The sequence below is a fragment of the Myotis lucifugus genome, unplaced genomic scaffold (assembly GCF_000147115.1).
Source record: "Myotis lucifugus unplaced genomic scaffold, Myoluc2.0 scaffold_58, whole genome shotgun sequence".
NCBI classification, from domain to species: domain Eukaryota; kingdom Metazoa; phylum Chordata; class Mammalia; order Chiroptera; family Vespertilionidae; genus Myotis; species Myotis lucifugus.
Window position 1 is genome coordinate 4,141,098 of NW_005871106.1, and position 22,735 is coordinate 4,163,832.

The 22,735-nt window shown below is 43.7% G+C and overlaps 1 protein-coding gene across 3 annotated transcripts in view; it reads left to right on the plus strand.

Moving 5' to 3' along the window:
- Positions 1-22,735, plus strand: part of RAB12 (RAB12, member RAS oncogene family) — a 28,023-nt gene that overhangs the window by 2,062 nt on the left and 3,226 nt on the right. For all 3 annotated transcript variants that reach the window (XR_002829415.1, XM_006089273.3, XM_023754239.1), the window contains exons 2-3: positions 13,989-14,049; positions 21,967-22,105. Coding sequence is in view for 2 of the 3 variants with exons in the window: in XM_006089273.3 (XP_006089335.3) it covers positions 13,989-14,049; positions 21,967-22,105 (200 nt within the window). In the remaining variant the exon portion in view is untranslated. The remainder of the gene's footprint in view (positions 1-13,988; positions 14,050-21,966; positions 22,106-22,735) is intronic.

Genomic DNA, 22,735 nt, shown 5'->3' on the forward strand with positions numbered 1-22,735 from the left:
TGTGGCTCAGTGGTTGAGCATCGACCCAGGAACCAGGAGGTCACCGGTTCTGTTTCCAATCAGGGCACAGGCCCAGGATTCTGGCTCCATCCCCAGTAGGGGGCATACAGGAGGCAGCCAATTAATGTTTCTCATCAATTGTTTCTATCCCTCTCCCCCTCTCTCTGAAATCAACAAAAACATATTTTAAATAAATGAGGGATAATACAGCTATACTCCGTGATGAAAAGAAATCAGCATAGGCACTAATAGGTGGCTAACGGTTTGGGTGGATGGAGGTGAGACAGGAGATGAGCAGAGGTGTACTTTAGAGGAAGGCAGAGGAGAGAGGAAGGGTTTTCTAAGCTGGGGCCATAGTGGAGCAGCACCCCCATATTCTGAGGAAGACTCACTAGGGAACATCAGAAATGAATGCTTTGAGACCTGGATGCCATGCTGAAGAGGGTGGACCTTATTCTATAGCAACTGGAGTCTTGGCATGAAGACAGTGAAACTCATTGGGCAGGATTCCATAGGATACCTGGGAATGAGAAAGAACGTGGCCGGCAAGGAGACCAGGCAATTTGTTCCTCTGTTCCCTTAACAGTCATAAATACATACACTTACACATGCACATACCTCCCCTACCACTGCCACTGTGAGCTTCCTTAAGTGCTTGGATTCTTGTCTTGCTCATTTTTGTTTCCTCCACACATAGCCTGTAGTACTTGGCTTGATACATGTTTATTAATTGTGGGAAGTTCAGAGAAAGGTGATAGTTTCTGTTCTGACCCGGAGTGTGAAGACACTTGAAGAGAGCTAATTAATCGCCCTTTAAACTCCGCTTCTGAGTTGCTTTCTCCTTCCATTTATCAAATTACTTATTGAGCATTTACACTGTGTGTCAGGTGATATGCTACCCACTGGGGACTGAGTAGTGAATAGGACATAGTCTATCCAGATGTGGCCCAGAGTCCTGGGAAATAAGATAATCCGGGTTGATAAGGGCAGCGGTAGAGATGTGTAGAGAATATTTGAGGGACATAGTGGTAGGATGAGGACCGGTCAGGGGAAGTTTCATTCCCACTGGAATGCTGTAAGTATAAATTCATTCCTTGAGTTCCTTGAGAAAAATGCTATTTAAATATGGCGTTGGGTGTGGTGTAGTACTGTGGTTGCCTCACCTGAATGCCTGCCGTCTGAGCAGTTAGCTCATAGGTCCTTCTGAGGCCAGTTTGTCGGCTTTCATCTCCATGTAGTCAGCTCCACATAGAGAAAGAGTCTCTTCCACCGGAGCACCTTCCCTCACCCTGTCCAGACTTGCAGCTGTGGTCTGCTTGGGACAGCAGAGTCTGGAGAAGACCGTGCACCCCACAACAGGGGAAGAGCCTGAGCGTGCACAGACCAAGGTGCCTGTGTAATGCAGAGGCTAGAAGAGACAGCCTCCAAAGTGCCTTTTAAAAGTGAATCAGGTTCCCCTGGACTTCCTATAAAAGGTCATTGTGGAAGGCCTTGGGGATTTTAAATAAGCTATTTTAAGTGAGCAAAATGTTGGTTTTTAAAAATCATATCAGAAGTTGCCTTGGTTTAAAGACACAAAATTCACCAGGGTATGAAAAGCTAAAAAGCTGTTTTTAATAATTGACTATTCAATGGAAATTGTCTAAGTGAAGGATTATTTTTCAAACTAGAGGCCTGGTGCACAAGTTCATACATGGGTGGGGTCCCTTGAGGTGGCCTGCAGAGATCGGGCCCCAGCTCCTGCCCCCAGCCCCACAGCCCCTCCTGGCACCCCACCTTGGCCTGGTGGCGCCCTCTCACCTGCTCTACCATCCTGCCTGTGGGGCGATCGATCAGGGCCGGGACCCTCGCCCAGCCCCTTCACCACCTGGGAGTCCCGCCACTGCTGCTGGTCACTGGTCGCAGTCTGTGGAGCAATCGGTCAGGGCCACCCCCTCCCCCCGACCTGGCTCCCTCAGCGCCTGGGAGCTGGGCAGCAGCCCTGCCCCCGCCACTGGTCACCATCACCATTGGCAGGGCAGTCGGGCCCCCACTTGCACCCGCCTTGACCTGGCGCTGCCCATTCACCTGCTCCACCATCCCGCTGCAATCCTGCTGTCATTGGGGCCGGCAGTGCCTCCACTTTCATCCACTGCCAGCGTGCGTCGTTGATGCCCGCCATGTTTCACGCTGCCTCCTGGTGGTCAGCACACATCATAGCGAGCTGTCAAACTCCTGGTCTCCCAGTTGAACAACTGCCCGAGGGGACAATTTCCATATTAGGCTTTTATTATATAGGATATTAGGCTCTTGTATTTATGAAATTGAATTACTTAGTCTGATATAGCTAGCATATCAGACTTTTAAAAGTACAGGAGCAGCTTTTTAAAGTTTGAGAAATGGGAAAAAAACTAGCTGGCTGTAGAAATTCACAGCTATCTAATATTAAAAAAACATAAAATTATATATTTGTCAACTTTTATTTTATTCGATGCTACCTGTTAATTTTGTTTTGACTGAAATGGTTTTTGTTTTAACTGAAATGGTTTTATCAGGCAACACCCACCCCCACTTCAAGAACATTGCAATCTAGAAAAAACAATAGAGTAAGATTAAAGAGCCTGGGCTCTTTATTTAGGGTTTGCCACTTGTGACTTTGGATAAGTAATTTAGTTGTCTTTACATATAAAATACAACATTCATTCTGTAGTAGCTACAATTTGTTGAGTATTTACTATGTATCAGCAAAAGTACACTCTATGATCCTCATAACATTCCTCAAAGTTATCCCCATTTTACAGATTAGAAAGCAAAGTCTCAGAGAGAGAAACTTAGCCACTGTGGCACAACTGGTCAGCAAGTGGTCGGGGGCAGGGCTGCAAAGAGTTCTTTCTGTGTTCCTTAGCTTACTTTGAGATTTATATTTACTCTGCTTTGTGACATTTCTGATGTATTAAAATCAGAATCATTAATCCCTTTGCTGCTTATGTAATTTGGTCCTCCCACAACCTGTGAAGATAGTGATGCCATTGATCTTGGCATCCATGAAATTGACTTTCTGTATGCCCCTATCATCACTTGTCACTTGCTTTCTGGATATTAAAATAATGCTCTAAGAATTGAATTCCTTACCTAAATATTCATTCATTTACATATCTTAAGCCTACATATTTATAAAAATTTTCCAAAATTTCGACATTTTAAATAGAAAGTGGGAGTAGGGCCATCAAAACCAGAATTCTGGTTTTCCTGGGCAGTAAAATTTCCCCTAAAGTGCTGGAGACCAACATAGGGATTGCCAGTTCTTTTATTTTGCCAAGTAAAAACATTTAATAAAAATAAAAACAAATGCCAGTTTAAAAAAAAAGATTTAAAATGAAGTCTCTCCCCAAATTAGGAAATTCAGAATATCCTAATTAAAAAGTTTTTTAAATTTAGTTCTGAGACCCTCCCTACTCTGTCTTCATGATTTTAATTTTGTAGCAGTGCGTGAAACTTCCCAGGCTGGCCCCTGAGAGTGGCTGGTCTTAGGGCCATACTGAAGCCCTGGTTTCACTCAGTTGCTGGCAGTAGTCCCTGTGTTCTCTGTATGAACGCATCTTTCTTGAGTCCTGTGTTGAGAGGAAGGTGCCTGCTCTGAGGTTGGGGAAACCTCGTGGTGCAGCTGGCTGCATGTTATCAGGACCAACAGTCAGACTGCAAGCCGAATTGAGGGGTCCTAGAAACAGGTGAATACAATTCCCTGGCAGAAATGGCTCTCTGTGGGTCTGGCCTTGAACGTTAGGAGACATGATAGATGAACTGCAGTTCACGAGTGTCTGGTCAACTTTATCTAGAAGCAGTGGAACCGCTGGTAAGGGACATTGATGACTCATACTTTATTCTGGAAACAGATTTTTAGAAAACCAAGAATGAACATCAACTGGATTCAGATATTAAACTTTTAGTTTGCTCTTCTGTATTTATCTGTAGTCTTCCAAGCCATCGCTGATCTGCCTAAGTGTTTCACTTAAAAGAGAATTTGGGAAAGTTGTCTAGAATTCCCACTGCAAAAGCCCAACACTTCTCCCAGCCAAAGTGATGTAACATGATGACTCAGGGAGATGTGAGTGTGAAAGGAACCAATGCGTCTTGGTTATTTGGTTTTTATACCAGCCTATACTATGCATTGTGTGGTTAGGTTTATTTTAATGAACTTAATGTAATGGAGCTATCTTTCAGAGAAAGTATGGAAATGTATTGCAGTGGGGTTGTTTAGGTTGAATGAAAATCTATTTAAAGACCTGGCTCAAGTGCACTCAGCCTTTCCCTGTTCACTGGCACTGAAGAAGAAAGGTTTCATTATGCATGACAGAGATCCAGATTCTTAGAGATTGCTTCTCCCTCCAGCCTGTGGAGTCGGCCAGGAGCAATCTGGTGCGGATCTTGGAACTGGCTTGAGGAGACCGAGTTGGTTCTTGTGAGAGGTTCAAATTATTCTCCAGCCTTGGGTTTCACATACATTGTTCTAATTAAGTTTTTGTTTGAATTTGTAAAGAAAACAGCTCTGTACAGTAGTCAGCAGATATTTTTGAGAGGCTGTTCATATTTATACAAGATGCCACTCTGCTAACCATTTATTGGATGCAACGCTAAGACCTGCTCACCTGGCTTGTCCTTTTCAGAAGGGGTGAGTCATGGAAATAGTCATAATAAAATGTCAGAAAAGAGGCGAAGGGCTGTGCTGCTGCACTTCAGCAGAGGAAGAAATTGATTGTTCTCCTTTTGTTCTGTGGTTGCACATCTCTGACATTTGGAAAATATTTGGAAAACCAAAACTACAGACCTAAAATAGTGCCCTTAATTGAATGTGATTGTGGGGTTCTTTTGTTTGTTTTTTGAATGCTTTTCCTTTAAAATCAGAAAACACGGGCCTAACAGAACACTAGATTCCATAGAAAACCTTTTCCCACCAAATCTGACAGCCTCCACTGCTTGGTTTCTGGTGCTTACATAATGCCTTCTTAGCTTACAAAACAACAACCTGCATTTCCACCTCAGGCAGAGTTAGGATGGAAATAGCTGATGAATAGAACTCTTCTGGTTTTCCAGGCTTAATTTAACACAGAAGCTTCAAACCCCCTAAACCAGCTCTCGGGGGAAGGAACAGGCCCCTTCTAAATGAGGAGCTGTGTTGTTCTTGCATGCTGTCTCCCTCTTTAGGCCTGCTACACAGCAGAACTCTGCTCTCTTGTTTACTGAAAAAGAATCACACACCTACCATCAAATTTTCACTTTTAATTTTTCACTTAAAAAGAAAAACACTTGGCCTTCTCGTTGGCCCTTACTCATTCCAGGAGCTCCTGAGGTGGCATATTGTGGGAAGAGTGTGGAGTTCAGAGGTGGGCCCAAAGTCCTGGATTTAAGTCCCAGCTCTACCACAGCTATCAGTGTGACTTGAATTTCATTTCCCTCATTTATAAAAGGAAGGGGAAAAAATAGGGCTTACACTCTTTTCCTACCTTTTGGTACAGGAGTAAGTGGAGATAAAATATCTTATGTACCTGGCCTAGAAAAGGCAATTATAAATGCCAGTTATGTTCCCTTCTCTTTCTAATTTATATTATAGATGCAAAAATTCTGAAACACTCCAATAAATAATTCTTATCCTTTAGAGATGCATACTGAAATATACACAGGAGGATAGGAAATAAAATGTAAGGAGATGGCCTGTGTAAGGTACAAAATCTACTTGTATTTTTATGGACCCAACCTAAATAGTAGTAAAGTTAATATTTTTTGCATAAGAAGAAAATATTACTGATCCACCATTTGATATCTGGGTTTTTGTTTTTAATTTTCCAGATTCTTCTCTCTTCTTCCCCTCCTCCCATCAAGAGGTCAAAATGACTGCTTTTTCTGATAAGGGTCTGTGAGCCGAGGAAGGCCTGCAGATACAGGAGCAGTCTGTCTAAGCCAGTCAGCATCCCTCATTTTTACTTTGCAATATTTCCCTAACAATGCAGAATTCTTTTTTAACATTGAATACGTATTTATACCTCTCTTGCGGCCATACCCTCATTCATCAGGTGAGGCTGCACAGGGAGGAGCATAGCCTGAAGCCATTCAGCTCAGGTTCAGATCTGCTCTAATACCAGCTTGGTGACCTTAGGCAAGTAACTAACCTCTGATGTGTTTTCTCACCTGTAGAATGGGGACAGTGATAATATCTACCTCAAATTGTTAAGAGGATATACTGCAGTGAATTATGTACAGTGAGTAAATATAAAGCCTTTAGACTAGTACCTGAAACATAGTAAACACCATAAAATAGTTTTTAATCTTTTTATTATAAAGGAATTAAACCCCTTTCTGTGAAATTGTTTTATACATGTACTAGAGGCCCAGTGCACGAAATTCATGCACTGGGGGCGGGGGGGGGGGGGGTCCCTCAGCCCAAATTGTGCCTTCTTGCAGTCTGGGAGCCCTCAAGGGATGTCCGACTGACGGCTTATACATATTTAAGCCGTCAGTCAGACATCCTTAGCGCTGCTGCAAAGGCAGGAGAGGCTCCTGCCACCGCCACTGCGCTCGCCAGCTGTGAGCCCAGTGTCTGCCTCCTGGTGGTCAGTGCGCATCATAGCAACCAGTCATTCCGCCTTTCGGCCGATTTGCCTATTAGCCTTTTATTAAATAGGATGGTTCATGGAAATGGAACCACTCGCCTGTTCTGATGGGCTCCCGGGTGATACACATACTGTTTCCCCAAGCCTCTTCTCTGATAACCTCAAGCTCTCTGTTCTGTCCCTGCCTGATGTAGTTTGTGGTGTCACAGTGTGTTCGATCCAGCCAAGTGCAAGGCTGTCCCCTTATGCTCCTGCATATGTCAAGGGCAGGCACAGGGAGTCTTTACGTGCTGGAGTGGAGGCATGTCAACCTGGAATGAAAGAGAGGCAGGTGTTCTTAAACTTAGGATAGACTTTTGATATCCACAGACCTGATAAGCATTTTTTAATGACATGCAATTATTTTACTATTTTAATGGTACCTACTTCTGACAATGATCAGAATATTTTAGTTGTAGTACTTAGTTTCTATTTCATCGAAGACTCATAATAGTGAAAGTAGGAAAAGCCAGATAATCTATCTATCTATAGTAAAGCCTAAGCAACCATTACAGTGGAACGACAGGAACGACCAGTCGCTGTGAAACACGCTGACCACCAGGGGGCAGACGCTCAATGCAGGAGCTGCCCCCAGCCTGCAGGCCCTGATTGCCAGATGGGCCCTGCCAGCCAACCTCCCGCAGTCTCTCCCCTCAGCCAGCAGGTCCCCATCACCCGATTGGGGCCGGGCTCTGGGCTGGGACAGGGAACCAGGGGTGGGTGGCGGCAACGCAGCCCCTTTCCCAGGGAGGCCAAGGGCTGGCTCTCTCCTCAGGACCAGCAGCCAACCTCCCAGGTCTCTCCCCCAGCTGGCAGGCCCCGATTGACCTGCCGCCCGCCCACCGCAGTGGCGGTTGGCCCTTCCCCCCGGCCAGCAGGCCCCGAGCTGGGATGGGAAACTGATGGTGGGTGGCGGCAACCAACCTCCTGCGACACCCGGGTGGAGGGCTGCGACCTCTCGTGGGCTACCTGGAGGCGGGGATAATGGGGACGGAGATGCGGTGAGAATGCAGAGTGTCCGTCAAACTCGCTCTCACTCCCCCTGCTAATCTCCCCCAGGATGCCAGGGCTTGAGCGTCAGGGAAGCCCACTGCCAGGACCACAGGGGCCCAGTGGTCTCGGCCCTGATCAGGCTCAGCCTCCGCCACAACCCCGAGGCCCCCACCCAAGTGCTGAACGTGCATGCAGCGTAGGAGTGGATGCCATGCCAGGTCCCTCGCTTTCCGCCCACAGCCCCTCTCTGGCTGCCTGGCCTCATGCTCACCACTCCTTGGAGTAGAGCTACAGCTGCTGCTCCTGCTGCTGCTTCGGATAACACCATGGAGGGCAGCAGGCACAGAATGTGGGGGCACTCGCCGTGCAGGAGCCAGTCTGCAAGGCTGGCCGGGAGAGAGCGCGCTGCCCGCCCAGCTTCTGTACGGCGTGCTGGGCAGCCCAGAGGCCCACGCTGCGCCCTGGCCCACCGCATCCAGCCACACTCATCGCATTTCCACGTGGGGACTCAGGTGCCGTGACTCAAGCAGAGGGGGGCACATGAGGGCCTGGCGGCCCAGGTGCTGCCCAGGGCCCAGAGGTCAGCTGGTACCTGCCCTTCCATGCCAGTCGCTCATGCTTCGATCGCCAGGTAGGCCTAGGGACCCCACCCATGCACGAATTTCGTGCACTGGGCCTCTAGTATTAAATAATAGGAGTTCTCAAGTTCAGTGCTTTCAGTGCAGAAATTGAAAGATGGTCTACTGACCTTTATGTGGTGCTTTCCTCTGGGAATTTCTGTTGTATTCTGCTCTGATAGATTGTGTTTAGACAGAAGACTGGCTTCACCGTATGCTACTTGGCTTTTTTGTTTTTCTTTTAATATATTTTTATTGATTTCAGAGAAGAAGGGAAAGGGAGAGAGAAAGAGAAACATCAATGATGAGAGAGAATCATTGATTGGCTGCCTCCTGCACACCCCTACTGGGGATCGAGCCTGCAACCCAGGCATGTGCCCTTGACCAGAATCGAACCTGTGACCCTTCAGTCCACAGGCAGACGCTCTATCCGCTGAGCCAAACTGGCTAGGGCACGACTTGTTTTTTTAATGATAAATTTACTTTATGTGACCTTTATGCATTTCTGAATTTATTTTCTAGCTTTCAGTGAAAATGCTAGAAATGCTCTCCCTTGGTAGAAATATTACATCCAAAATTGGGCAACACTTTATAAGGCAGGGGTCCTCAAACTTTTTAATCAGGGGGCCAGTTCACTGTCCCTCAGACCGTTGGAGGGCCAGACTATAGTTGAAAAAAAAACTATGAACAAATTCCTATGCACACTGCACATATCTTATTTTTAAGTAAAAAAACAAAACGGGAACAAATACAATATTTGTATTTGCATGTGGCCCGCGGGCCGTAGTTTGAGGACCCCTGTTATAAGGTATACTAGAGGCTCGGTGCACAAAAATTTGTGCACTGGGGGGAGGGGTCCCTCAGCCCGGCCTCTGCCCTCTCACAGTCTGGGACCCCTCAGGGGATGTCCACCTGCTGGCTTAGGATCACTCCCATGGGGATTGGGACTAAGCTGGCAGTCACACATCCCTCTGGCAGCCCCGGAGCCCTCGGGGGATGTCCACTTGCCAGCAGGGAGCAGGCCTAAGCTGCAGTCGGACATCCTTAGCGCTGCTGAGCAGGCGGAGAGGCTCCCACCACCACCGCTGTACTGGCAGCCATCAGCCTGGCTGTGGCTGAGCAGAGCTCCCCCTGTGGGAACCCACAGACCACCAGGGGGAATCTCCTGCAATGAGCATCTGCCCCCTGGTGGTCAGTGTGTGTCATAGTGACCAGTCATTCCCAGTCATTCTGCTGTTAGGGTCAATTTGCATATTACCCTTTTATTATATAGGATAACTTGGAAGAAAAGCTATACAGATTTAAGATAGTTACTATAAAGTGGCATTTAAATTGCAACCATTATTTGAACTGAGACACATTTCAAAGTCTGAAATCCTTCAACTTCCTGAAAGTGTTAAGTAAGATAAAATCAGATCTTTGGTGGTGGGGTTGGGCAGAGAAGGAAAAGGAGAGGATGTCTGTTCAGCTGTAATTATAGGCATGGACCATGGTGTTATTTTTGCTTTTTATTTTTTTAGCTTTTGCTGGAAAGGAATGTACAGAAAGAAGCTTCTGTTTATTTTTTTATTTTCACTTTTGTAACTTCTGTGGCCCAGCAAAAAGAAATACACTAATGTTTTGGAAATGTTTTGCCTTAAGGGAGGGGAACTTAGAAATTTTATCAGCACTAAGTATACTAGTACAAATTCTTGATGCTATTGCTAAGGTTTATGAAAGATGAACACAAAGAAAAATGCAAATTTCAAAGTTAAGCTCTGTTCTTTAACAGCTTGATGTGGTGATTCTGGGTCATTTACAGAACATTTCACACTCCTTTTTTCAAGCATTTGACTTTCATTTGTGGGCAGTGTTACAAATTTGAATCAGATATCTGCCACTGAACTAGCATGTGCTATGACCTTAATGCAAATCACCTTTTCTTCTCTCCATTCTGTTTTCCTCTGCAAAATGAGGGTAATAATTTATTCCTCGTTGGGCTGCTGCAGGATTCCATGTGTTGGATGTCAGGCACAGCATGTTTGACAAATGCCCACTATTGTTGCTATTAAAGGTCATTGAGATTTAAAAAAAAGAAGACAGCCTGGTCAGTAGTTCAGTGGTTAGAGCACCAACCTATGGACCAAAGGGTCTCAGGTTCAATTCCCAGTCAAGGGCATGTACTTACCTGGGTTGCAAGTTTGATCTCCAGCCCTGGTCAGGGTGCATGTGGGAAGCAACCAATCGATGTGTCTCTCTCACATCACTGCTTCTCTCTCTCTCTCCTTCCTCTCTCTCTAAATTTAATAAAAGCATATTCTCGAGTGAGGGTTTAAAAAAAGAAAGAAAGGTAAGCTCCTGTTGTCAGAATAATCCACTTAGTGGACCACTTCCCATCTAAGCAGCTGAATAAATGGTTACCATAATTCCTGGGATGGCTGTATGTAGGGAGAGGACATGAGTATATTAAGACTGCCCCATCCTCTAAGGCAGTGGTTCTCAACCTCCCTAATGCCGCGACCCTTTAATACAGTTCCTCATGTTATGGTGACCCCCAACCATAAAATTATTTTCGTTGCTACTTCATAACTGTAACTTTGCTACTGTTATAAATCGTAATGTAAATATCTGATATGCAGGATGTATTTTCATTGTTACAAATTGAACATAATTAAAGCATAGTGATTAATCACAAAAACAATATGTAATTATATATGTGTTTTCCGATGGTCTTAGGTGACCCCTGTGAAAGGGTCGTTCGACCCCCGAAGGGGTCTCGACCCACAGGTTGAGAACCGCTGCTCTAAGGATTTACATCAATCATAGGAATTGTAGGAATCCCACTGCTCTGCCTACCAGACACACTCAGGACAGTTGCCCTTTCTTTTTACTACTTAAGTGTTTTGTTTGGGCTTTAAAATCCTAAGTCCTGAACTTCCCTGATTTTTCCCCAAATAGCATCATTCCTCCTTACATATCCAGCATTTGATTACGGGAGGGGGTCTATTCATCAGATTTATTGAGTTGCCAGGCATTATCCTAGGCTTTCAGGAGTCAAAGACTTTGTCCTCAGAGGGGACACCAACAACAAAGAAAGAGCAGGTGGTAGGGCTAGAAAAGAGTTCAGGCCCAAGAACTGGGAACACATGAGGAATTGAGGGTAAGGGGTGGGGCCATCATAAGGGTTCAGACAGGAATCACTAAGGACTTACATTCTGGGCAGACAAGGAGGCTCTCTAAGAGAGGACAGCAGAGAAAAGCATTTCTTTGCCAAGTACATGGGGTGTTTATTGATTAGGACAGTATGACTTAGCCTTTTGAGGGCAGGGACTGTCCTCATCAACTGATGGAGTAGTAGGACTGATCGCTTCCTATCAGTCAAGAGGCCTATAGAAAACTGGGTTTTCAGCAAGTGCTGTGGATGGAAATGAAGGTGCCCCCCTTTTTGTCCCTGTTTGTTTATAAGCGTTGTTTGTAGGCATTCCTCCTCAGTGAGGAGAAACTTCTCTGTGCTGGCTTCTTCCAAACTAATATGAATATTCAAGGCTTTAATGACTTGCTGCCTTTTATTAGGGATCTTTACCATTTCTATAGCATGCGGATATTACAAATAGACAGCATTAAGAGATACTTTGACTTCATATAAGAAGGTTTTTAAGAATGTTTAGTTGTATGCTTTGATACAAGGATGTGTTTCTAAGCCTTAAATTGGAATTCCCAATCTTTGCAAGCCACCTAGTGTCTGTTAGATGTAAAGGATATTTCATCTAAGAGAGAGGACCATTTTAATCAGCTGTTCCTCTTATGGAGTTTTAGATTTAGCCCTGGGTATTTTTCTGTTGTTGTTAGTTCCTTTGTCGTTAATCTATTCACTAAAACTAGACAGTTTTCATTTTGGCTAAACAGATAATGAACCCTGTTCACTGTCATCTTTACTTTGTTTTCGTGTTAAAATTATGATAACATTACCACTTTTTGATTTTGAATATTTGTACATTTTCCTTTTATTTTATTTATTGAACTTTGTGGTTACAAAATAGTCCTAGTGTAGGACTGCTAAAGTTGATAAATTTTCAAGTTGGCTGAAAAAGAGTGTCTGACATGTTCAGGCTCAGAGCAATTCTTCGCAGAGAATACAGCCTACTCAAAACAAAAATTATTTGCACTAGCTATTTGTTTAAAAGCATTCTTTTAGTTGATTTGAAGCAGAGCTCACAAGTGCAATAAAGTAGTAGCCACTGTGATATGTATTATAAAAGTTACAGTTCCCTTAACTAAAACTTAAAAAATAAAAATAACTGGAAATAAAAGTAAAACGATAGTAGTCGTAACAAATATGAATTTGATTTGTAAACTGCCATCACAGAGTAACATAGTGAGGTCCCAACTTGATGCTAATGTAAGGAAGACTATTTGGTCTGTTTAAAATCAGAACATAGCAGATATCTCCAGGCTGTTTTTTGTGCCTTGTAGAATATCACTTTAAGCTACACTCTTCCCCTGTGGTTGAGCCATTAAGGAACCCTGAGGATACTGTTGATGAACAAACATGCTTCGTGTTTTAAGGTGGTTTCAGTGTCATTTGGCTCTGGAAAGCAAATTTATTCCAGAACTGAACGTGAAATTGAATTAACCAGGTTTCACTCGGTGACATTTGAAATTATATCTGGTGTAAGAGATTACAAATAGCTTTGTTTTCTTGTGACATTTTATATTCATGCAACTTCTCTGTCTTGTACAGATGAGGGCTACTGCCCCACCTCTGCCCAGGGTTGTAAACATGTTTTTTGGTATTGCATTGGTGTCCACAGGGTGTTACTAATTATAAAAGTCAGTCATATGCCTTTCCCTTCACCTCAAGAACATCATCTGACATTGAAGTGCTGCATCAGTTCCCTGAAATGGAGACCCTGTTCTCCATGGCCACATGGCACTCCTGGATAGATGTGTTCCCCCTGCTTTTTGGAAGTCAGGAGGCAGTTCCTGTAAAGAATATGTTTCTAGTTCTCAAATTTAGCCAGCATTCCTTTGGTTTACTTTTTTTAGTTTTGAAAATTGTGTGAAAAATACTGTCTGAAATATTTAAGTTTTCTATAACTGAGATGGTAACCTACACAAATAAAAATTTGGTGTAAAAAATCATTTGAATTGGAAAGGGACAGTGATACATGATGGTTTGCTTGTTAATATTAAAATAAATAAAAATTGTTAATTTTTATGTGTAAATTTAAAAAAATAATTCCTCTTCCATACTATTGACCATATAATAAAGAAGTGCTGTTTATATAGTAACTAAATTTTCTGCAAATGCTAAAAGAATTTAATACAATAATTTGTAAGTTCAGAGTAAGGCTGTTTGAAATCAAGATTGTTTCCAGTGTTCTATATAAGAATTTTCACCCAGGTAACATTCTTTTAAATCCAGTTATTAATATAATCATTAAATATAATTTTAAATGATTTTTATACTAAACTTATGGTAGTAATAAATTATAGTAATTAGAAATTAAAAAGTTTTTAAGTTATATTATGAATAGTAAATGCTACATAACTATTTAGGGTAAAACATAGCATAGGTTGACTTACACTTGTGTATTGAAGTGTGGAATTACTGGGTGCTTACAGATACTGGCACGCTTCTGCTTTTCCCTTTTGAGAGTTGCTAATATCAGTTTTGTTTTTTGTTTTTCTAATAATGATATATTAAAATGTGTAAGTGGGATTATTTTTTTTTTGACAAATTACATCTTTTTTTTTTAATTTGTTTTATTTACAGGTGTTGATTTTAAAATAAAAACTGTAGAGCTAAGAGGAAAGAAAATTAGACTACAGATCTGGTAAGTGGAGAATCTGTACCCAGTAATTGCCATTCATGTTTAACAGTCCATACGCTTGTCTAATACAATTAACCATTTGAGCTGGTTTGTTCTCCTACTTTTCCTCTCCTTTGCTCATGTTTAAATAAAATGAACAGTAAGAGAGAATTTAGAAGAGTCTGCTTATTTCATATCCTATTTGCACATGGGCAGTTATGCCGTTGTCTCTATTTTCAAATCATTTGACAAAACTCATCACTAAAATGATTGCTGAAATGCTTGTCTTCATGTTTTTAAAGTTATTTTGTTTGATAGTATTCAAAGACAGTTCAGTATGTTTCTGACCAGATTTGCGCAGTTTCAAGCCAGATAACCTCTAGAGTTCAGGGACTCTTCTTGGTGGCACAGTGTGAATATCACTGCGGGACACACACACTCCTCTGGCCATATAGCTGATGCTACATGAAGTAAGCCCTCATTAATGTCAACTGGAAATGAATCCACAGCCCCTTTCTCACAATATAGTCGTATGAGAGACCAAACCAGCTGTGCTACCACTGTGTTCAGCTCTAAGAGCTCTCTGCTGGCTCTCAGCAGCCCACAGGGAGCATTAGGAAACCGATCTGTGGAGAGAGGATCAGGTCTGGTGTTGGTTTAAAAGTCACCGCTGAGCTGTTCTGAGAATGCCCTTTTGTTTTAACGACACAGCTGCAGTGTACTCAGCTTACTAACTCCTCTCGGCAGGTCAACCTCAGCTCTGAGTGTTTGTCCACCATGTGTGTGTTTGCTTTCATCTGCGTTAATTGCTGCCTCATCTGTGGCATCATCGGTCACCTAATGCTTGAATGTTAGTGCCATGCCTTCATTCTTCATCCGTGTCCCTGTCTGGGATACAGCTGCAGCCGAACCAGCATTGCTTGCTCATCGGAGGTGTCTGAGGTAATATCTTTATTTGGCCATCTGTGGCTATATAATCCACTTGAAGATGTTTTAACTTAATTATGAAACATTAACAGTCTTGCCTAAATACTTGATACCCCAAATAATGCATATTTCTTACTAGATTGGCCCATGATCAGAAAGGCAGCAAACTGTTTTGTGTCTTGTTGCCTATTTTTTTGAACTGTGGAAATGGCAACAAAATATCTTTCACATGAGCTGCTATTTTTAATTTTATAAGCTCTTTAAGGTAAAGACCATCTTTGAAAGTATTTGGAATATGTCCACCTATGGGAACCATGCCAGAGACGCCTGATAGTCAAGGCCAGTGAAAGCACAGAGGTCTTGTTGTCAGTACACGGATTGTCCAAGGCCACTCTGTGCCTAGGCTAAGATACCATAAGCAGGTGCAAGGACACACACACAATAATCCCACGGTATACTGCACATGCATGCCCTTCTGTAGCCAAAATATGATTGGTGTAACTATTGGCATGAAGTAATATATATTAAAATACTTCTTTGTCTCTGGAGTAATATACATGTTATATTATGTGAGCTGGAGAGAGGAAAGGGAGAGACGGAGCTGAGAGCTGGTACTGCTACAATGTAAGGCTAAGAGCTTATAGAGACCTCAGATATAGCTCCCATGTTAACCAGCCAGTGTGCTGGGCAGAGGAGTGTGCTGGAGAGAGGGGAGAGACCAGGGTGGCTGGGAGAAGCTGCTGAGGCAGGGAGCTCGGGTACTATTGCTATGTAAAGCTATAGGTCTAGAGGCAGCTTGCGGTTGCTCGGAAGCTGCTGCAGACACAGGCTAATACTGCTGATGTGTGGGAAGATGTATCTAGGTGTATGTACGGCCGCCTGTTTTATGGACTGCTTAAAGAACTGTTTTGTCTGAAGGCTATGTGGCCACTGACTTCTGCAATAACAACTCCTCCTTATATACCCACAATTTCTCATGGCTTCTCCATCTAAGACCCGGCGTCCAAGAAGGTCTAATCCAGGGGTGGGCAAACTTTTTGACTCGAGGGCCACAATGGGTTCTTAAACTGGACCGGAGGGCCGGAACAAAAGCATGGATGGAGTGTTTGTGTGAACTAATATAAATTCAAAGTAAACATCATTACATAAAAGGGTACGGTCTTTTTTTTTTGTTTGTTTTATTCATTTCAAACGGGCCGTAGTTTGCCCACGGCTGGTCTAGTCGCTAGGCGGAGGGGCTCAGACCCAACACCTGTAACTAGTGAGCAGAGGATAAAGGTAGAACTTGGACTAAGTTCCCAAAAGTTAGTGTAGCGAGTAGGGTTTGAGAAGGAACCTAACTCTGGCATAGTCGAGTAGTAATCTGTTTTGGAGTGTGTCCAAATGCCCTGTGCCCCCTGGAGCTCTGCTCACTGAGCCTGTGCTGGTGACATTGGATACTTCTGGATCTCACTCCAGTGGCTTTGTACCTAATGTAGGTGGGCCCTGCCTTATGAGTCCCAGTCCATGGGGAAAGGTGTGATAGTACAGTTCCAAGAAATGCACAGGGCACCCCAAAAGCACTTCTCTCTTGGGTGTAAAAGCATTTCCCCAAATAACTCCTCTGCTTCTCCTTCGCTCTTCACTCCTCAGACTTAGTTCTCAAAATTTTCAGAACTGTATCACATTGGTGAAGAATGTAACAGAGGAAAAGCAAGATTCACTGAATCTATTGAAAGGATGATTGCAAGTTTTCTATGGGGAATACCCCAGTAATTCAGTTAGGAAGTAGGACTTATCTTTTCCTGAAGGAAGAGACATTATTGTTATCCAGTAGGTAGAAAGGAAGCAATGGAGTCCTGGTTCATTACTTAAAGGAACATGTGGCTTATTTTGGTGTCGGCAGCAGTCCTTGTGCTGTTGCTGCTGTAATCTGCTTTGTCAAGGACATGTTGTCGTCACTTTACTGTCACAGGTTGTGGGCATAGGAGGATCTGGTATGGTTGGAAGGAGCTCTTCAGAGAGGCTGCTAATAATAGCCCTGCTCCAATTTTGTACACTGTCAGTCCCTGCAAGCACTGCCAGTCGGCCTTCACAGAGAGGTGTTGTCAGAAGAAGTGCATTTTTTTCTTGATGATGTCTGGATATAGTCCATCTAAGAAAATGTTATTTACTGTAGATTCTTGAAGGTTTAAAGTACCCAAAGCTACAGATGTCATTGTTACATTTTTAGGTCACATTTTTCAGTTCCTTGATTTATCTAGGGTTAGAAAATCAACAAACTGTTTTTCACATCTCTGTACTTAGTGTTTCTACATATATGTATACTAGTGACCCGGTGCACGGATTCGTGCACATTGAAAGGAAGTTAATTAGAAGGTGGCCAGTGGGGCGGGACTAGGTGAAATGGGCCAGACATGCCCTGGAGCCAACCTCCCGCAGTCCCTCCTTGGCATCTGCGGAGTGAGCGGAGTCCCTCCGGCTCTTAGACATCCCCCGAGGGGTCACGGAGTGTGAGAGGGCACTCTGTAAAGTTGCTGTCGTACAGGGTGTGGAACGCAAACACAAGTGTGCAGTAAACCAGCAACAACATAACCCATGGCCGAAGGTGGACTCGCATGGCCCTGCGAGGAATTGGCTCCCTCCTCTCTGGTTTCAGGGTGCATAACCTGAGAACCACCGCTGCCAAGTCACTGCACCTTGGCAGTTCCTGTATTGAGCGTCTGTTCCCTGGTGGTCAGTGCACATCATAGCGACCAGTCAGATGGTCGGACACTTAGCATATTAGCCACACACACACACACACACACACACACACACACACACACACACACGAGACCTGGTGCACGAATTCGTGCACAGGTGGAGTCCGGCTGGCCTGTCTTGATGGGGGCCCATCAGGCCAGGATGGTGGGGGGGAGCCATGGGAGGTTGGCCGGATGGCCCACCCCCGATCAGGGTGGGGGGTCCGATTAGGGTTGGGGCTAGCTGGAGGGAGGGCAGCTCCCTCTGTGGTTGGTGTGATTCTCTTAATTTGACCTCTACTTTCTGAGACTGAACCTGGGTTTTCCCATCACTTCTTGACTTCATTTGTGTGCTTTTGATTTGGGCGTGGTAACCTCACTCAGATGTTTAGGGCTCCTGTTTTTGAGCTGCTGTGTTGGTTACTGCCTCCTTCCCCTGTCCCTTCCTCCTTCCATCACCTTCCTCCTTCCCCACTTACTCGGCCAAGTTTACTGAGTCAGTAGGTGACTCAACCTGAATGTTGACTAACTAATCAAATCAGTGGGAATTTATTAATTTGGCTCACAAAAAGGCTCACAGCAAAGATGTTCGGGGCTGATCAGGGGCCGGGCCAGCCAGGACGGGGCATGTCCGATTGGGGCCTGAAGGATCAGGCTGGTTGGCTGCCACAGTGCACATCATAGTCACTGGTCGTTCCGGCAGTTCTGATCACTCCACCGTAACGGTCGCTGGGCTTTTAGATAGATAGATGATTGATTGATTGATTGATAGATAGATAGATAGATAGATAGGAGCTTAAAGTATAACTAAAATGAAAATGTTTCTGCTAGAGTATAGTTTCATGCATTTACATCCAAATGCTATCCTGGAAGTTAAACATGGTGACTTAGAGTCATTGTGTTGAAATGGACTTGATCATGGTATTTGTCTCCTACTTTAGGCAAACACAGAATTAAAATGCTTTGTGTAGGGGCCCCTCATTTGTGCCAGTCTCCACTGTTGGGGAGTTTGGTGCTCACCAGCGTTCTTCTATTAACGCCAAACTCCTTTCCTTTCGTTCTGTGCTTGGAAGAGGAAGAGCATTTCACATACTGAAATTGGTTCCTGCTTTTCAAATTAGTAATTGTGTCATTTTACTGGATATATTAAATATTACAGATGAGAATTTTTGAATTTTTAAAACATCATTGTATTACCAATTTGGGGAAACAGAATTTAGGAATTTTTTTAATTTACACCAAAAGCAGAGAGAGAAATAATAGTAAGATCACGTGCTAACTATAGTAAATGATGATTTGGCTGGCATTAATAATTTGCAAATCTCTACTAATCAGTTCTTTGTCATTACAGCAAAAATTCGGGTTCATGGTGATAAAGAGGGGGAAATACTAGGATTCTGCATCTTTATAGAAAGATAAAAGCATGATCAGATTGGTTATCTTATCTAATTTTTGAAAAGGGAGACTTGTGTAGGTTTTTTTGTTGCTGGTACATAGTAGGTACTTAAATACTTGAACTGAATTAAACTTTCTACATTTTAAACATGTAATGTTTTGGTCAGCACATGTTTATTGACAGCCGCTCTGGGTCAAGCACCCTACTGGACCCTGGTGGACAGAAACAGACCAGCCCTACCCCTCGTGGGCCTTCAGTCAAGGACAGCATGGGATTCTTTTGTCCTCTGGAACAAAGCACATGGCTTTGTTTTTTATGTGAAATGAATTTGCCAGCGAGTTTTCTTTGCTTGGCACAACATCAGAAATGTGAACTAATCTGTGGTGAGTTCAATCTGAATGAAGCCCTAAATTATAGACATTGCCAAGGGGTGTTTTAGGGACACAGTCCCCACAAGTTTCACCTCGACCAGGAAAACGTTGCACACACTCTCCCACTAAGACACGCACTGTCATGCTACAAGCTTTGAATAGCTTTACAGTGAGGAACCTTATTGTTACTCTATTGCCCAGCTTACTCCCCTGTGGCCCCTGGGCGTATGCCAGCAGTTAGGCTTTGGGGAAAGCTAAATTATAGATCATCTTTAGAGACATTGTTTCCCCGATCAGAAGCCCTGCTCTGCTGAGCCACATTTGTCTCAAGCAGTTTCTTGGCTTCTTAGATGGAAAAACTATCTCACAGCCAGCTTCTATACACTACTAGCGTGCTTATGTCCTTCCTCACGTTGAAGTGCCAAACTTCAGGAGAATAAATAGTTCTTAGGTTTCAAAGTAGCAGTCAGAGAATAATGAACGTTACTGTAATTGTAAACCTATTTGGTAACTCCCCTCTCTTTCCCTTTGACCACTTACTCTGTTTAAAAGGATTCTGTAGCATTTTTCATTAGTGGATGATTCTTATCAACAAAATCAGATATTAGCCATTGAGATTGGTTAAAGGAGGGTTGTAGACTTAAATAGTTTAAATTATCCCTCATTTCTCCTTGTTGATGACTGCCTTCCCTAGAGGGTGTTATCTTCCTACCATTTTACATGTTAGAAAAACTACTGAGCTCATTTCAGAAAGGCTGAGTTCTCTAAAGAAGCAAGACTGGAGCCCAGGTACCTGGCACCCACAGTGACTGCCCGGGGCCTGCCTGCTGGAGCAGAGCTTTCCAGAACAGCTCCTATCCACCCTAGACAGACTTTGAGGAAATTGGGGGAATAACAGCATTTATACCTGTTAATACACCAATTGATAGAGGTAAAATACCTAGAAAAGCTGACTTGACCATAATACTTTATGACTACAAAATAAAAGTTGAATATCGCCCACCACCTAACTCCTTGTTCATTTTTGCTATTTCTCTTATTCCCTCCACAACAATTTTCCTCACAGTGTAGTCGATTAAAAATTTAGAACCTTCTAGAGCAAAGTTTATGACTTTGTGGGGGAGAAAAGTGTGGTCAAGTGTACTTATGTAATTTGTAGTATTAAGTTACCTCATGATTTCATAATTTTATTCATGAATGTCAAAAAATTCATTCCGAAGCTAATGTTAGCTTAAATGAGTCACTTGAGTATGAGTTAAGAAATCAGAAAAGACTTTTATATTTAACTAGGGGCCCAGTACACTAATTCGTGTACCTTGAAAGGAAATGTGGGCCACAAGGGTGCGGTGGGCACAGGGGCAGGTCTCGGCCCATCCTCTGCACCCCTGCCCAGCCCCTCCTGCCATGGCCCCTGGTCCCCTGTCTGCCAGTAGCCTTGTTCCCACCACTGCCACTCCCACACACTGACGGCACCGGCCCCGCTCACACCGCTGACGGCGCAGGGCAGTTGGGGCAGGCGCCGACAGCAGGTGTGAGTGGCGGCTGCTGCCCTGATTGCCTCTCAGGAGCAGGGATAGGTGGAGAAGCCCTCAGGGGCAATTGGGGCTGGCAGCCACCACTTGCACCCACTGACGGTGCTGAGTTATTGGGACCGGCGCTGGGCGGTGACTCCGGCACCAGCTGTGGTGTGATTGGGGCTGGCGCCAGCAATGGGTGTGAGTGGCAGCTCTAGTACCAGCAGCATATGCAAGTGAGGCTGTCGCTGGCAGCGGGTGCAAGAGGTGGCTGCTGGCCCTGATTGCCCCTCAGGAGCAGGGCGAGGTGGAGAAGCCCTGAGGGGCGATCGGGGCTGGCAGCTGCCGGGCACCGCAGTGGGTGTGAGCGCCAGGTGGGACCACAGCGCACAAGAGCAAAGAATTTTCAGTAACCATTAGAGGCTTGCCTTGATGACAGTGACCGGTGCCCCGCCTTGGTCTAGTGCACCCGCTCACCTGCTCCACCATCCGCCTTGGCCAACGTCCACCATGTTCTGCACGCGTCCCCTGGTAGTCAGTGCACATCATAGCAACCGGTTGTTCGGTTGTTCCACAGTTCAGTCTATTTGCATATTAGCCTTTTATTGTATAGGATGCTATTTTTGCATGAGCTTTCACATTGGAAAGTTTTTTATAATTAAGATTTTGCTATGTATAGGATTTTAGTATCTTTAGTTAAATTATGTGGGATCTGCCTTCTCTCTCCCTCTTTTTATTATGACTTTTGCCATAAAAATGCTCTCTTTTTTTTTTTTTCTATTTTCAAAAGCTTGGTTTGAAGGAAATTGGGACTCCTTTATGTTTTTGTTTGAATGAAACTAGCTCAGAAAAGCTATCCCCACTAATAGTGAGTGTGCACATGAGGAGTGGCCTGGTGACTAGAAGGAACCAGCCCGGTGGGGCCACCACTCTCCCTGTGTGCATTGGAATGTGGAGTTGCTTACTATGGTTCTGGTTTGGGAACTGATTTTTTTGCTGCTATTTCTTAGGGACACAGCAGGTCAAGAGAGATTCAACAGCATTACCTCAGCTTATTACAGAAGTGCCAAGGGGATCATATTAGTATATGATATTACTAAGAAGGAGACATTTGATGATTTGCCAAAATGGATGAAGATGATTGATAAGGTAAGTGTTGCATTTTTTTTTTCCAGATATGAACTCTTTGCTCATGGGTGTTAATCCTTATAAAAGAAAACATATTTATGAAGCATGCTTTTACATTATAAAGGTCTTTAATCCATATTGCAATAATCAAAGTTTTATTATTATAAGTAATAAAACCGGGATTTTTATTCTGGTATCCTGGGCTGTTTGAACTCAAAGCCCAAATCTATAGTTCTGCCATCCTGAAAAACCAAATTGGATTTATACTTTATTCAGTGTTAAAGCCTGCTTATTTCACTAATGGCCTTCCTATGTCATTAACTGTTCTTCCAAAGCATGTTTAAAAAAAAAAAAATATATATATATATATATATATGTATATATATTATTGATTTCAGAGAAGAAGGAAGAGGGAAAGAGAGATAGAAACACCAATGATGAGGATCATTGATCGGCTGCCTCCTGCACGCCCCCTATCAGGGATCAAGCCAAAGCCCAGGCATGTGCCCTGACCAGGAATCAAACTTTGGCCTCCTAGTTCATAGGTCGACGCTCAACCATTGAGCCACACTGGTTGGGCCATGTATTATTGTTTTTAATGGCTGCATTCTTTTGTATACCTTACCTTATTTCATTCTCGGTCTATTTTGT